We start from the raw sequence: 14720 nt of genomic DNA on the forward strand, positions 1-14720 counted from the left end.
TCTCCCAGTCTGCCGTGCCTAATCACCTGCAACAGACGTGAAAATCGTTGATGCTGATGATGATTAAGACGATGAATTGCAGTTGAGAGTCGAGGTGGGGGGAGGCCTGTGTCGTCATAAGCTGTTCTTAATTAATTAAGAGAAGGGGTCGGCGGCTAAGCGTCAAATCCCGTGGAATGAGTTTGGCACTCGAGTGAACTCCTCTAAGTTCCCGAGTGGGAGTGAAATTAACGCCGAATAATACCTTTTTCCCCCGGGTGTTGAACCAGGTTCTAGACTCGGAAGGCCTGGAAACCTATGTGAAATCGCCTTGGATCTCGCTTAAAATGTTATTAATATGTATAACTTCGATAAACCTAGTAAAATAACGACACTGGTTCTTTTCGCAGTTTCATAATGCCACCAACCAAGGTTTTTAGCGCACTGCGTTATCAATTATCAGAAATATGTACTACAGATGAGAAATATGGACTGTCGCAAAAGGACCTGGCACAAGGGGCGGGTGCTGCTTATCAAACGTACAGATAGGATGGGAGACGAGGCATATTAGAGAATACGGGAAGAAAAGGAACTGTGGATCACCATACGCCAAAGAAGGACCCGGTGGATACGCCATGGCATCAATAAAGAGTGATTTCGAGGGAAGTATGATTCGAAACCACGGGGTAGACCAAGAGATAAGTGACTTACGTTAAATAAGATACTGACTCGCCAGGGCAGATAAGGACGAAAGGAATAAGAACGTAATGTAAGTAAAGGAATTGCCTTAGAAAAGGGATAAATAGAAGACCACAGTGGACCAACCTTATGATTGCAATCCTATGAATGATTTAATACCATCATTAGTGCCCCTAACAAGGTCTCAAGCGCTCTCCTGGAAGCTTTTTGATAAGGAGATGACTACAGATAGTATAATCTTTTCTCTTCGAGTATGGGGCCCGCGTCTCATGCTCGGTGAACCTATTCAGCCCTCTTATTCGACATCTAATGGCTTTCTTGTGAAGGCCACCAACGTTGATCAGATTATATTTTCCGCTCTTCCACCGCATTGTCTGATATCTTTTTGCGATTGTATGACCGAAAATCCCTCCAGCGTCTTCAGGTCAGAAGTGGGATTTGATGTCGAGTGTACATTTACTTCTACGTCGCATAGTTGGCAGTTTTGGTCGTTTTTCTGTCGGGTTTGTTCTGATTGGCTGGAGTGTTGACGGAAATATTCTGCACCAAACTCCACTTCTGACTGAAGTTGCTGGCGGTATTTCCGGCTAAAATGTCGTCATCAGGCAACAAACAACGTATCGGAAGCCTGAAAAACATGATCGCCTTTCCAGAGGATTTCTTCGGAAGGGACGAGAGTGGAAGCCGGAGGCGACGGACTGGATGGGGCGGGGGATGTTGATGGCTGCGCAAGCGGGGAATCGGAAAGGGGAAGGGTTGAGTTGAGGAGAGGTACTGCCCCCTCCTTACTCCTGCAAAGGAAGGCAGGGGACATCGCGGAGCGTAGGAGGGGGAGGAGAAGGGGGGCGAGGCCTCTTCCCATAAGGCCCCACGCGGCCAATGCGTGAGCTGTCACTCAAATCTGACCACGCGACAAAGCACGCCTGCCGTACGCATAGGGGGAGTACCGTCAGCGTTCCATACTTTTAATCTTCACAGCCTTCCTCGCCCCATACATGCTATCTTCCCCCATCCCTCTCGAATGTTACACCACCATCAGCGCTCTTACGCTTTTATCAGCTCCTCGCGCGCTGCACCCAGCCGATAGCAAGTAAACGTTCAGGGACACCTCTCCCGTGCGGACTAATCGTCTCGGCAGACTGCGGAGTGAAAGCTTCGTTCTTGCGTTCGCCCTCTTAGTCTACCCTTCGAGGCTGCGCAGCCGAGTGTCAAGCGCGAGTGGCTCTCAAGTGCGGGGTAGGGAGGGTGGAGAGAGAAAGAGGGGTGTCGCTGCGCGCAGGCGTCACGTGACTTGGGGATTCTGAAAACCGTTCGTGAAGACGGCCGCCAGGGGGATTTTCCCGGACATCCACCCTTCCATCGCCTCTCCTCCTCCTCCGCTTTAAAACCTACGCGAGGACTCCCGATCGCTTTCATTCCATTCCTTCACGGAGTTGTGAGAGGACGCGCGCAGAGCATAACGAGGATACCGAGACTCTCTTGAGAAGTTGACGCACGGAGGAAGCCGCTTTGGTGTAGCGTCGCCAGTGACCGATATCGGTGCCCTATCACTTATATCACCATCTTCTGAGGCTCGTTCTTGTTCATCTTAGTCGAGGTAGTTAGACGAAGCTAACTGAAGTAAGGAGACAGCGTGGTTTTGAGGCGAAGTTAAGGATATTGAGGAGGCAGCGAGAGGTATTTTTTGGATTTCCCGCACCGTTTAAAAGAGAGCCGAGAGACATGAGCGCCGGCGAGTGGAAGTCGGGCGGCCGAGAGGAGGTTGCCGAGGAGACGGTGACCGCGATGCTGTCGCGCTCCCTGGAGGCCTCGGTTCGCATCTCGGCACGGCCCGGCGCCAAGGAGACCAGCATCCGGGATCAGCTGATCTTCCCCCTGGGTGACAACGACGGCATACTCGGTGAGTTCGATGCCGCCTCATCAAATGGGGCTCCATTAAATGCTCCTATTACAATATTCTAAATCAGCATTTTTCTATTAATTCCCTCCTTACCATTGCATAATTTTAGAAACTGTTTCATCCCCAATATATTATAAGATGACGCCCGCGATATCAATTGGAATAAATGTACGCTCAACAAGAGCGAAATCATGAATTGGTGAGTGGCTTACATAACTTTTTGGAAACTAGCTTACGTTATGTCACAGAGGGTAAATGTTAAATATCTTTATATCATTTTAAATTATGCAGCCCTTTCATCACAATCAAACTGAAGTGCCTATATCTGATCTCGCCTCTCAGCGATATTCCCAATTCCAACATGTTTCTTTCCTAATTTATCGCGACAGATCATTAACTTCGCTCATCTGAATTTACTAATGTGATTTACTTTTCAACAAATACAAAATGATAATGCTCTATAGTCTCCCGCATTCCTGCATTTATCCCCCGAGAGTTCAAAAATATTCCGGTAAGTAAATAATTTATCAATGCTTGGTGAAAATGTAATTTGATGATTATTCAAAGAGACGAATAATTCATCTAGGTAATCTCACAAAAATATGTAAAAAGGAATGGCTATAGAAAAATGAGATGAAACGTTAAAAGAAAGCTTTACATCGATGATTGTCCGATGAGCTGCTAAATTCCAGAGTCAAGCTTTGATATTTGAAAGAAAGCTTCATCTGGGAAAATGAATTGTTATGATCACTTATGCACTTCCAGCTAAATGTTTTATTTTATATCAGAGGCTTGAAACATAAGGCATTGGGGAGGGATTTTACTGTTCTTACATAGTAAACATGTTATATTCCTGTTAATCACATACTGCGGTACCTATTTATCCGTAAATTTATCCTTAACGCACGCTTTCAAACCCTTATCCCTTTTGCGATGAGAATTCAAGAATGGAATTAATTATTAAATTAACCCAAGAGTTTCCTTTTATTCCTACTAACACATTGTTTGGAAACTAGTTAAAAGTGGCAATTAGCAATTACCATTGCGTGAATCACGATTTATTAGTATTTTGAATTCTCTCTTAATCACATACATCTATTTTAGATAAATTTGTATTGTTATCCAAACAATTCTATCCTGGGATAGATTTCGTCCCTTTATCTTGAATACGCATTTTTGATAAAGCTACATTGTTTTCCTTGCCATTCTATTCAGGGAAACAATGAAATTTTAGAAAAGACAATGCAGAACCTGATACTCGTTTTATTATGAATGGGAAAGCTCGTGAAGCAATGGCCGTCAGCCGTTGTTTAAATGTCAGGAGTCACCTTCACTACGTTCGTTATAACTTCCTTACTCATTTTATTTGAATTCCGTTCTGAATGCGCTTCTTAAGAGTGGAAGTGACGCATTTATTTCCGCTCGTCAATAGCTTCCCCAATTAACGAGTCATTGACGGCTTGAAAAACATCAACATCGTGCGCCGGTCGCTTGACACACTTCCGCGGGGAGGGGGAAGGGTGGTCCTTTGCGTCACAGATTGCCAGACCCAATCGCGGGGACGGTGAGCGGGAGGTGGGCTCTTATTAAGCCAATCGGCGGCCTCGCCGCTGACGAGCCTAGCGTGACGATTGCAGTGATTATGGTCCGAGACACGGCCGATTACTCTCATTATCAATTTGTGTATAAGTCGGAGACGCGTCTCGTAAAGGTATGGCCATTCATTTCCCGTTTTCTCCAGAAATGTCTGACTCATCAGAATATGGGTCTCTCATATAACTTGGGGAATTCCTAGCGACTGTGTCTGTGATAGAGGCCTGGTTAGAGCAGTGGCTGCTCTACTCATTTTCTACGTTGGGGGTCAGAGTTTATGCCGCGGAGGGCCAGGAAATTTTGCTTGGGAAAAACATCTTTTTCTGTGTTTCGAAGGTGATTTCTCAGACACCTTCGCTGCTATGCCACCCCACCTAGAATAACCTCCTCTGTGGCGTGCAGACTCCTTACACACCCTCTGGAATCGTCCCTGGCTTTCCAGTTTAAATCGCATGATTTTCGGAGTAATTTATGAAGGAGATGTGCCTCACAATGAGTCCTCGCTTTGGCCTTTGCGGTAGGACGTCTATCAAAAGTTTATGACCAAGGACATGCTTATGTCTTCCCGACGCAACATGTCGTTGAACTCTTATCGAATTTTCCGCCTTTTCCGCCGGTTGTTCGGATCCGTTTTTCTATACGTTTTGATTGCCATCTCTACCATCATCTTTCGGGGTTTTAATGCTGTGACATCTGAAATTTTCGGCTTATACATATATCCTGACTGGTTATCCTCCGGTTTCTGTCCTTTCTCCCTGATTCGCTTCAGTATCGACTTCTAGGCGTTACTTAGGTTGAAGCCCGAGTCTCGAAATGTCAAGTGTCACAGCCTTCAGACCCCTTAAGACGATAGTCGGCAATCGAAATATTTGGAGAAATGGACTGATGGAGAATCCGGAAAGAGTTCATTTTAATTGCACTTATCTCCTTCATAGAAGCCGAGAGTTTAGATAGAAGTAGGTAGCAGTGTGTCGCTGTACTGATGAGTGAGTGTAAGAATGTTGTTAGCTATAGGCAGCGTGATACAGCCGAGTAGAATTTCGAAACTATTGTGGACCAGAATGCATTAGAATTCCAGGAAAATCGTGTTCAGCGGCTTATTTCGGTGATGGCGGTTTATTTGGAGCTAATATCGACGTGTTCCTCATCCCCTTCCCTCCCCTTACCATCAATTCCAATCCGAATTCGCACCAGACGCCGATTCATGCGGGACAGATTTGAAATACGCGAACGATTTCCGCGTAGTTTTGGATTATAATCACAGAATGGAGCTACGTGGAATTTCGTGTTATCTTCGGCTGCTCACATTTCGCCTGGTCCAATAAAATTCGCCCAACACCTCGCGGGCATATTCATCTGACGCAATATCCTCGTTCGACTGAACGGGTTCGGAGCTATTGTATTCGCATAATTTAGTGTTGAATTCATGGAATTTCGAATTTTGACGCCGCTTCCTTTTGATCGAGGCACCGTTTGTAAAAAGTGGTACCCGGAAAATATGGCCTTAATCAGTTCTCATCCTTTTGTAGTGAAAGTGAAATGTGACAGTTTTTCCGAAAAAATTCCTTCACATGTAACAGCGAAAATTAATATCACCGATTTGATTATGTACACCGATTGTACCTAAGACGGGGGTGTAAACATTAAAAAATTGTAAATTTCAGAAAGTACATGTCACTTAATTACACGAGCACACTAGTGAATAACGTAATCAATTACAAAAATCATATTCTAATAGTTTATTAAAAATGACTCCCCAAAGTGTTTTCATCTCTGAATATCCTTAAGTTATATATTAACTCCATCTGTGACAACCATTTTAACTGATGGAACGCATTTTGTAGCGAAGTAATTTAGGTTCATTGTATTGAAATTTTTGCCCTGAAAATTAATCCATGGATTTTAAAATAGCGTAATTAAATGTATCATATGCGTATAAAATCTGATTTCAATTAATTTATAATTTTTTATCTGATTCTTCGAAAATAATTTTGATCGTACGCAGCTAAAGTCTTGCAAGTGGTTCATTATTCCATTTACGACGCTTCGGTTGCCAAGTTGCTTCTTATCTTAAGGCAAAAATTATTGGTCCCAATTATATCGGTTTTTCTGTCTCCAAAACATCAACAGCGATGATGGAGGTAATAGCTAAGTGGAAAACCGAGGAAATAGCGCACATTTTATGATTTCTTAATTCTGTCCAAAATGTGTCAAAGTAGTCATCAGGATTTATGAATTTATTTTCCTTAGGTCACCAATGAAATTATACTACTCCACTGGAAAGGGAGCACTTCATTGAATCAGCACTTTGATTATTATTGACCCGTGAGCTCACGTGCTAGTGCACTGCACGTGAATTCCATTGCTTGCGTTGCCTCGTGCCATGTCTGAGATCTGTGTTTATGCTCTTTTCCACGGAAATCGAGTCGGCTCTCTTTTCTTAAAATACAAATAGTAATCTTTGAAATTAGGTCATTTGTAATTTTCTTTCTTCTATTTTTGGCACCTATTACGGGTTCCAATCGTAATAATATGTATATTTTGTTCCAAGCATGAGAACAAAAGATCATTATTATTGAGTACCTAATCATATCTTTTCCGTTTAATTTGCGAGGTCCCGGACAACTTTGACCTTGCAATATATGTATTGGCTACCCCTGTGGTTGCTAATTAAATGAGGAAACTTTGATGACCCCTTAAGCTTGAAGGAACCGAAATATATATATTACTCCTTTTTATTATTTTGTAATACTTTTTATTTCTGGTATACCATCTGATACAATCCCACGAAAAGGTTGCCCATATTTGAGTTTTGACCCTGAGCTTAGCAGCATAGTTGGTAGAGCGCTTGTATATTCGGTGTATTTGCTTTTGCTTTTTGTTTCAAATAGATTCCAGATGTACTTTAATTTTTGTTTTTTGATCAGAAATTGTGGTTTGTGTTTCTATTTGCTCTAAAGGGGAAACTCAGAGCATTTATAAACTTAAATTCATTCACTCATCTCTTAAATCTCACGTCGCACATTAGTCATCTCACCCGCGTGATTGTCGTTTTATTTTAATGATTCAATTATATTTCATGAGAAATACAGAGCTTTATACAATGCTGCTGATAATTTATGCGTAGCTTCCTTGAAAGGAATTCAGTAACGCATGTTGCATGAATCGGTATATCGTAGTAAGGTGCCGACTGCAATTAAATCTACACTGTATTCCTTGAAAGGAATTCAGTAACTTATGTTGCATGAATCGGTATACCCTACTGAGGTGCCGATTGCAATTAAATCTACGCATGTATCACTCCCTTACCAATTCAACTTGCGGCTTTTGATGTTGTAGATACTCACTTCAGGTTCTCGGGATACCGGCATGTTCGGCGAATTGTCTCCGCAAAATAGCTCGTGATAGGCGATTGTCTCTACGAGAGCAGGAGTGAATTTATGCTTAGTCAGAGGTTCCTCCAATGAGCTGAGTATTTGCAGTCCTCCCTCTCTCTCTATCTGGGTGCTCGTAAAAGCCCTGCGATCTTGCGCATTCCTCCCTGTCCCTGTGAAATCTTCCTGGGGGAGGGAGCGGAGGGTGAAGCGGGGGTTAAGGACCGCCGAGATGTCCCCGAAAGGAAGGAGCGCTCTGAAGACGCTGCTGGGAAGAGAAGAGGTACTGAGAGATGGTGGAGCTGTGGAGTGTGTTTGCGGCGGGTGGTTATAGGGAGGGCGGGAACTCAATATAATGCTCCCAAACAATGGGGAGCGCTTATCGTTCGAAGACTTGGGCGCTCTCCGCACGTCAAAACGGGGTGGTTGATTGGAGTGTGAGGAGGGGGTTAGGAGGAGGGAAGCGGTCGGAGAAGGGTTATGTGACCCTTAAAAATGTTATATCCCTCGCGCTAGTGAGCGCATAACCCTCTTTCACTCTCACTTTATTGCTCGTGGAGTGGGGGAAGTGTGGGGAAAGGAGGGAGGGGGTTGCGGATGCCGATTTCTCGTCAGAACTGCTCGGCTCGACTGCGTACAATTACGAGATGCCTAGGTCTCCGCAGATATAAATCCGTGAATTGCCGTCAGCAGGGATACCCTCTCTCTCTCTCCCTCCCGGCCGTTAACCTGAAGGAAATGGTACTCCAAGACGCGGTTATGGAATAGCCTGAATGTCTCACTTTAATTTTGTTTTTCTCCTCAACTATTTGCTGCATAGTAAGTCGTCCGCTACGCTCCAGAAGTTGCGGACGTTCTCGGAAGGATCTCAAGATCGCGAGGCTGTCCTCACACACTGTTGCATTAATAGCTTTTCGTGTATTAGTGTAAACGTTTCTTGTTCATTTGGCCATTTTTATAGATAATCATGTTTAATGTATATACCCCACTCAATTTATTAAGGAATAGGGTCAAAATCGAAAATTAAGCCCTTTTTTACGCTGATGTTACTCTTCAGAGTTAAGAAAAATGGTATCGCTCTCATAGAAAAATATTCATACATAACTGTCCGCAATTTCACAGTAATTATTCGATGAAATTGGAAAAAGGTTTTGTTTCCTTTGCTCAGAGAAAAACGCTCTAAGCTCGACAGACATTCAGAATATCGTTAGAATCATTGTATGATACCTAATAAAAACTTGTTGAATTACTAGAAAAACTGAGATAAAGATGAGAGTTCTTTATATATGTATGACTATGTAATACTACTATTCCAATTAAATCCTAGAGAGATTTTAACACTCCGGCCGTTAAAATGTTTAAGGCGTCTTGCGTAATGGCTTATATTTAGGTTTATCTTTGAGAAGAAGAAAGTTTCATTAAAGATAAGCAGAATAGGGATAAATTGGATGCAGGAAATGCTGAGGAGGGAGGTGAAGGGAGGGATGGAGGAGAAGCTGATGTTCATGATAGCAGGAAAGATGCTGCGCAAGATGTGAAGATGAAGCGGGGAAATATGTTCAATGGAAGTTTTTTTTGCTATTAATGTAAGGGTTTTTGCCATCCTGAAGAGAAAATTTTGTAAGTTGAATTTTATCCGCCATTTTGAGTAGATCCGGCATCTGAGACTATTAGCGAAAATAATTTCGTCCGATTTAAATCTCTTTCAATTCGTCGGCAGATTTTTTAATGCTATTTGGTGTGAAGTTTATTGGACTGCAGTCACTTATCTTCTCCGACAGTTCCCTTGTTGTTCATCCTCTGCTTGGCATAATTTTACTCCATTCTTTCATGTGTAATTTGTTCTCTTTTTTACAATATTATGTGTCTAGAAGAAGCGGATCTCGATACACTGGAGGCGGCTATTCATGAAGAGGACATTGAAAAACATGTCTGTGGATGTGGTATTTGCTTCAAAGTGCATTTCGACCGTTAAAATATGCAGCGTATGTGTCATTTGACTCGAAATATTAACGAACAATTCGTTCGGCAGTGAAATTTATTTTTTTGGTACTGTATGCGCCATATTAAGGTGGAAAAATTGACTTCAGATGGTGCACGATGTCATTGATGGTGCACTGTTCGACGTTTTTTTCGATTTACTGAAGAAACTTAATTAAGTGGTCTAATTTATTTTCACCTTATTTGAAATACTCATTTTCGGCGTCATCATCACTCTTGTAAGAGACTAAATTAAGAACTCACTCTTGGAACACATGCAAGAAAATCATAAACACACCTATGATTTTAGATAGATATTTCTAGAGAAAAATAATAGTGATAAGCATGTAGTATTGAAAATTGTAATTCCATGTTTTTTCTTACATGAAAATATTCTTACCCGATGAAATTGTATCAGAAAATTAATCAGAGGAGTAGGAAGACATGAAACTGTAACCTTTCATATTACTTTTGCAAAATATCTCTTCGATAAATTTCTCATTTGCAATAAAAAATGTCGTTTTTTTTCTGCAGCTCTTTAGGGTCGCAGTTTTCCTCATCACATACATTGTCTCTATATAGAAACTCTTTCCGATTGAAAATCGTTGACAAGTCCCATGGCTATCTTGTTCAGCGCGCTGGCCACTTCTCCATCTAGGTTCCGAATTTTTCATAGTGCAGCTTTTAGTACCCTTAGAACTTCTAAGTTAGAATTCCAAAAGGCACCGTATGTATCGTGGCTATTGTTCTGTCACCCGGAGAAAAACAAAGTTCTGTAGTCCAACCTTGGTGTTTGTTTTTTTCATGGCATTTTACGTTAACTTCTTTTATCTTCTATTATCAATGAAGCTTTAGTTGCGGAAGAGTTAAATACTTACCCAGCTCTTTCACATGAAATCTCGACTCGACAATTTTGTGGCGCTTTCTGTCTTCGAAATGAAAATTCGTAGACTAAACTTGTCGAGGACGCCTCCTCCAGATTGTGACTGGTGCCTTTATAATTCCCCATCATTCCGATATTTACTGCTTTTTAATGGTGATTTGATGAAGAAGCTGATCGCGAAGTATTTCGTGGTAAATGGTTGATTTCCCATCATGCTTCCCGAGCTTCCACCGCGTTGTTTGATGTCTGAGGACGACTTTTTCGCCAACAACCCGCGGGCGTTATGGGATAAGCAGTTTTACCTTAGCGTACGACCATGCGGACGATGTTATGGCGTTTAGAAGAAACAGAACCGCACCACTGAGGTTGTCTGCGCGTGGACTACTGAATCAGGATGCTTGATTTGCTATTGCAGTGCTCGAGTATTATTTGTCCTCTGACCTGCCCAGAATTCCAGTGGTCATCGACTCTCTGTGGTTCTAGACAAGGGTACCTACATCTTCTCTCGGCAGTGGCGAACGGCGTGCTCAATTGCGCTGTGTCGCTGACCCCGGCATCGTGCATTTGCGTCACTCCCGGGTCCCTTTCTCTGATCTTCCTCCACCTAAACTTAATTCGAAGGGTCAATGGACGGCTGATTTCACTTCAATGGGAGCACAGTCGCGGCATGCATAACAGAACATTTCTATCTCGGAAAATGCCCCGCCCCAGGATATTGAGGCGGGTCGACCCTAATTGTCAACACAATTCAGAATCAAACCCAGAGGCATATGGATGGCAAGTTTCAATTAAATTATCGGAGAGATTTGGTGGTGGGAGGGGGCACTGTCGCCTTAGGGTTTTCCATTCACGTTAATAAAAGAGTTTGTTTTCTCTCTGTCATATCGCTTTAGCCTGCTGAGCACTTAAATTCTCTTTCGCATTAACTTAAATGGGATCTTAAATCTCTTTCTTGAATCTTAACGAGCAGTAATCTCTTGAGACTCCCACATTGATTAATTCATCTTTGGGAAATTTCGAAATCCCCGGGTCTTCTTTAATCATTCAAGAGAGTGGAAGCAGGTTTCCCGTAAAATCGACGCGACTTTTATTGATTTTTATTCCATCTCGGATCGTTTGGTTTCCAGAGGTTCAGAATAAGAATGATATTTTTTTAGATTTTCACGAGGTAACGTGTGAAAAGGGCGAGGGGCGTTGAGATAATCTTGTTTCCGAAATGAGATTGTTGGATAGCAATGATTCAATACGTACAATATAGAGATAAAAGAAATATCGAGGTTCCTTGCCTTCGAGTGGACTAAGCAATCCGGTGAGCTGTCCGAAAATTTACGTGCGTCCTTTTATCTCGTTAGTGAATGTGATTCAATCCGGAAAAGAGAGATGTTATCTGATCCGTACAATCTATACATGGCGACCATGATCCATAAATGACGGCCTTCGGCTTCCTTGAGTAAGGAAAATCCCGCCGTTGATAACGATTCAGGGAAGGTTTTATCTCATTCTTGATCCGTCAATGATATTTTGCTCTGTTCTCGACCGGCCTTGAAGTACATTTGTGATAAATTTTCTCTTAATTTTGAAGCATCTGAAATGATAGCTTCATTTAGATGAAGGCGTCGGGTCATGACCTTTGCACACTCATTATTTTACATGTTTTCGCGCATTCGCAACAATCCGTGCTCCCTCTCCGATTTATAGCAAAAGAATGGAAAAGTAACTGCTATTACCAGATGTGTATTTTATTTTATATAAATTAAAGCCCGTGGAAACTTGAAGAAGGTACGTGATGGAAGGGCTTAATATTAACAATGAAAGACACTTTGAAATAAACAAAGTGTCTTTCGTTATTAATTATTAGATATAATTTAGGTACTTGCTAAAGATAATTGCACAAAATTAATAATTTTTTCGTCCGTCTGTCTTAAATGAAATATGTTGCTCACTCAATTTTCTGTTATTTTTTATTGCTTCATTGATCATCATGCGTTATTCATGGCTTTGTGCCATTTGATGTCATATTCATTACAATTTAAAAAAAAACCGTCACTCAAGAACTTGGCATAACCATGTTTCCAATTTTAGTTCCCGTTGAACTGAATCCATTTGATAAATATTTCCTTTTTTATAGTTCTCAACTTACTGTTTTAAGTTAAGATTTTGGGCTGCGATTTCTGTTATAAAGTAATCTGTATTCTCTTCCTAATGTGTTTCTTTTCATGACGTTGCTGATTAAAATAGTTTACTTCCAAATTCTGTGCGAAAAACTCGTCAAATGAACAAACTTCCATGCGTATGAAATATATTTTTATGTTATTCTAGATACTGCTTATCAGATGAATTCCAAATGCTCTGCCTAATCCATCTATTATGATAGTACTAAATTGTGTTGTTTATACCTTAAACTGAAGTGTCTTGTGCTTCTTCTTTCAATTACGATGATTCAATGCTCGCAATTCTCTGTTAGCGCGTGCGACATCGGAGTGACGCAAGGGTTCCCGTTGTTCTCAGAGGCCTGCTCGTAAATCATGTGAAGAAGTCCGCCTGTCTGTCTGGTAATGCTAGCCTTGTTGTGTTTTAGTGACTCAATATCCAATGTTGCACTGCTGACAGAAGCTGTTTACAGAATTCATTATCTTCGTCTTTCACTTCTCGTAACCCTTTGATAAATGACATGAAGTTCCGCTGTTAAAGAAACTTTCGCTTGCTTATTTTTTATCGTATCGATATGCAGGATGCATGATTTTTCATTTTTTCGAAAAGGCAACGAAATTTTTATATTTGTCCCTTCTGTGATTTTTCGTGCATATTTATGAGGAAAATATTTTTATTTGCTTGGAACATCGTCTGTTTCGACGGGAACTATCCTTAAAGAAGAAATTGTTATTGTATACCATATGTTTCTTCCGTTAACTCACATACTTATCGTTGTTACAATGTGCTGATTTTTAAGTGGTGAAAAGAATCTCCGCAGATTAAGTTAAGCGTTATAATTATGAAAAATCAACAGAGCAATGTATTATTTCTACGACGGGTTGCTGTGATTTATGCAAGGATTTTAGCTTGTTTTAATTACGTCATCTTTGAATTTTATAGTACTAAGGTCGATGTGGTGGAATTGCTCAATTCCATATTGTGGTAGTGATTGCAATTTTCCCATTTTTTTAAACAACGAATCGCGCCGACTAGTTTATTTACCTAGTATACGTATGACGCCCGAGAATGAGACAGCAGACTCGAAAATAGCACAATGAATTGAAAATATCAGTCTTAATAAATTATGAAAGGGGAAAATTTCAATTATTTCTACCGTGTTTCTTATAATTTACTCAAAAATTGGATAATATTAACGATTGACAATAGTTGCACCAATATATTTAGCTATAAAAATATATGTATGTTTGTCTGTCCGCTATGCATTTTCATACGGCTTCCCGGATTGCAACCAAAGTAGGTGCGTGAGTGCAACTCATGCTCCCAAAGGCTATGGTTGTATTTGATGCGTCCTTTGCGCCGTTTTCTCATTACGGTTTGTTTCGTCACGTCATACAACTTCAGCGGTCCATCCTGCCTAGTAGGCAGTCGTCTTTACACGATCAGAGGTTAAACATAACTAAAATGATTCTACACTTAACAATTAATCCTCCTGGTGCAAATTTCATCGTTGGGGTATGCGTCCACAAGACGTCTTTGGTCTACGCACGTACGGACAAACCTAACGATCCATCTTGTGCATCAAGGTATAAACTGATCCCGTGCGCGGCATACGGAAATCTTTTTTACCGATGTTTGCTGTTACGTATGTCTACCATCGTCATACCTGCTTTGTTCCTTAACCAAATATTCCTCCCATATGACCACGAATTCCAAGTTTCCTACTTCTCTGGGTGCTTTCATTCCCGAGCAACGCCGGGTGGCTTGCCATAAAGGGATAGGACGTTAGGAAGAAGAACGATGACAATGAGGGGGATCGGGTTGGTGAGGTGGCTAGATTGTTGGCTTCCCACCCGGCGCGGCGGGCTCGGGATCAAATCCCGGCAGTGGCAGAGAATTTTCAGAGACAGCCCGATCCCCTTGAGTGTTATGTGGAAGACGTTTCAAGCGCAACACTCCGTCCGTCGGATGGGACGTTAAGCCGTGGTCACCTTGGTGCCTTTCGTTAAGAGCAGGCCAAAGCCAACATCAGGTTTCTCTCCACCCTTCCTTCCACACCCTTCCCTCATTCATGGCGCAAATGACCTCAACTGTCGGTTGCCTCCTCAAAATACCATACCGATCATAATGAGAGGAAATACTTGGGTGATATTTATCTCTA

General features: G+C 41.7%; 1 protein-coding gene across 1 annotated transcript in view; it reads left to right on the forward strand.

Moving 5' to 3' along the window:
* The first annotated feature begins 1628 nt into the window (after positions 1-1628).
* LOC124168562 (carbonic anhydrase 2-like) overlaps positions 1629-14720 on the forward strand; it is a 40618-nt gene continuing 27526 nt past the window's right edge. Inside the window, exon 1 of the mRNA XM_046546890.1 lies at positions 1629-2578. Coding sequence (XP_046402846.1) covers positions 2401-2578 — 178 coding nt within the window. The 5' untranslated portion in view covers positions 1629-2400. The remainder of the gene's footprint in view (positions 2579-14720) is intronic.

Source organism: Ischnura elegans, chromosome 1 (assembly GCF_921293095.1).
Source record: "Ischnura elegans chromosome 1, ioIscEleg1.1, whole genome shotgun sequence".
In the NCBI taxonomy this organism is placed as follows: Eukaryota; Metazoa; Arthropoda; class Insecta; order Odonata; family Coenagrionidae; genus Ischnura; species Ischnura elegans.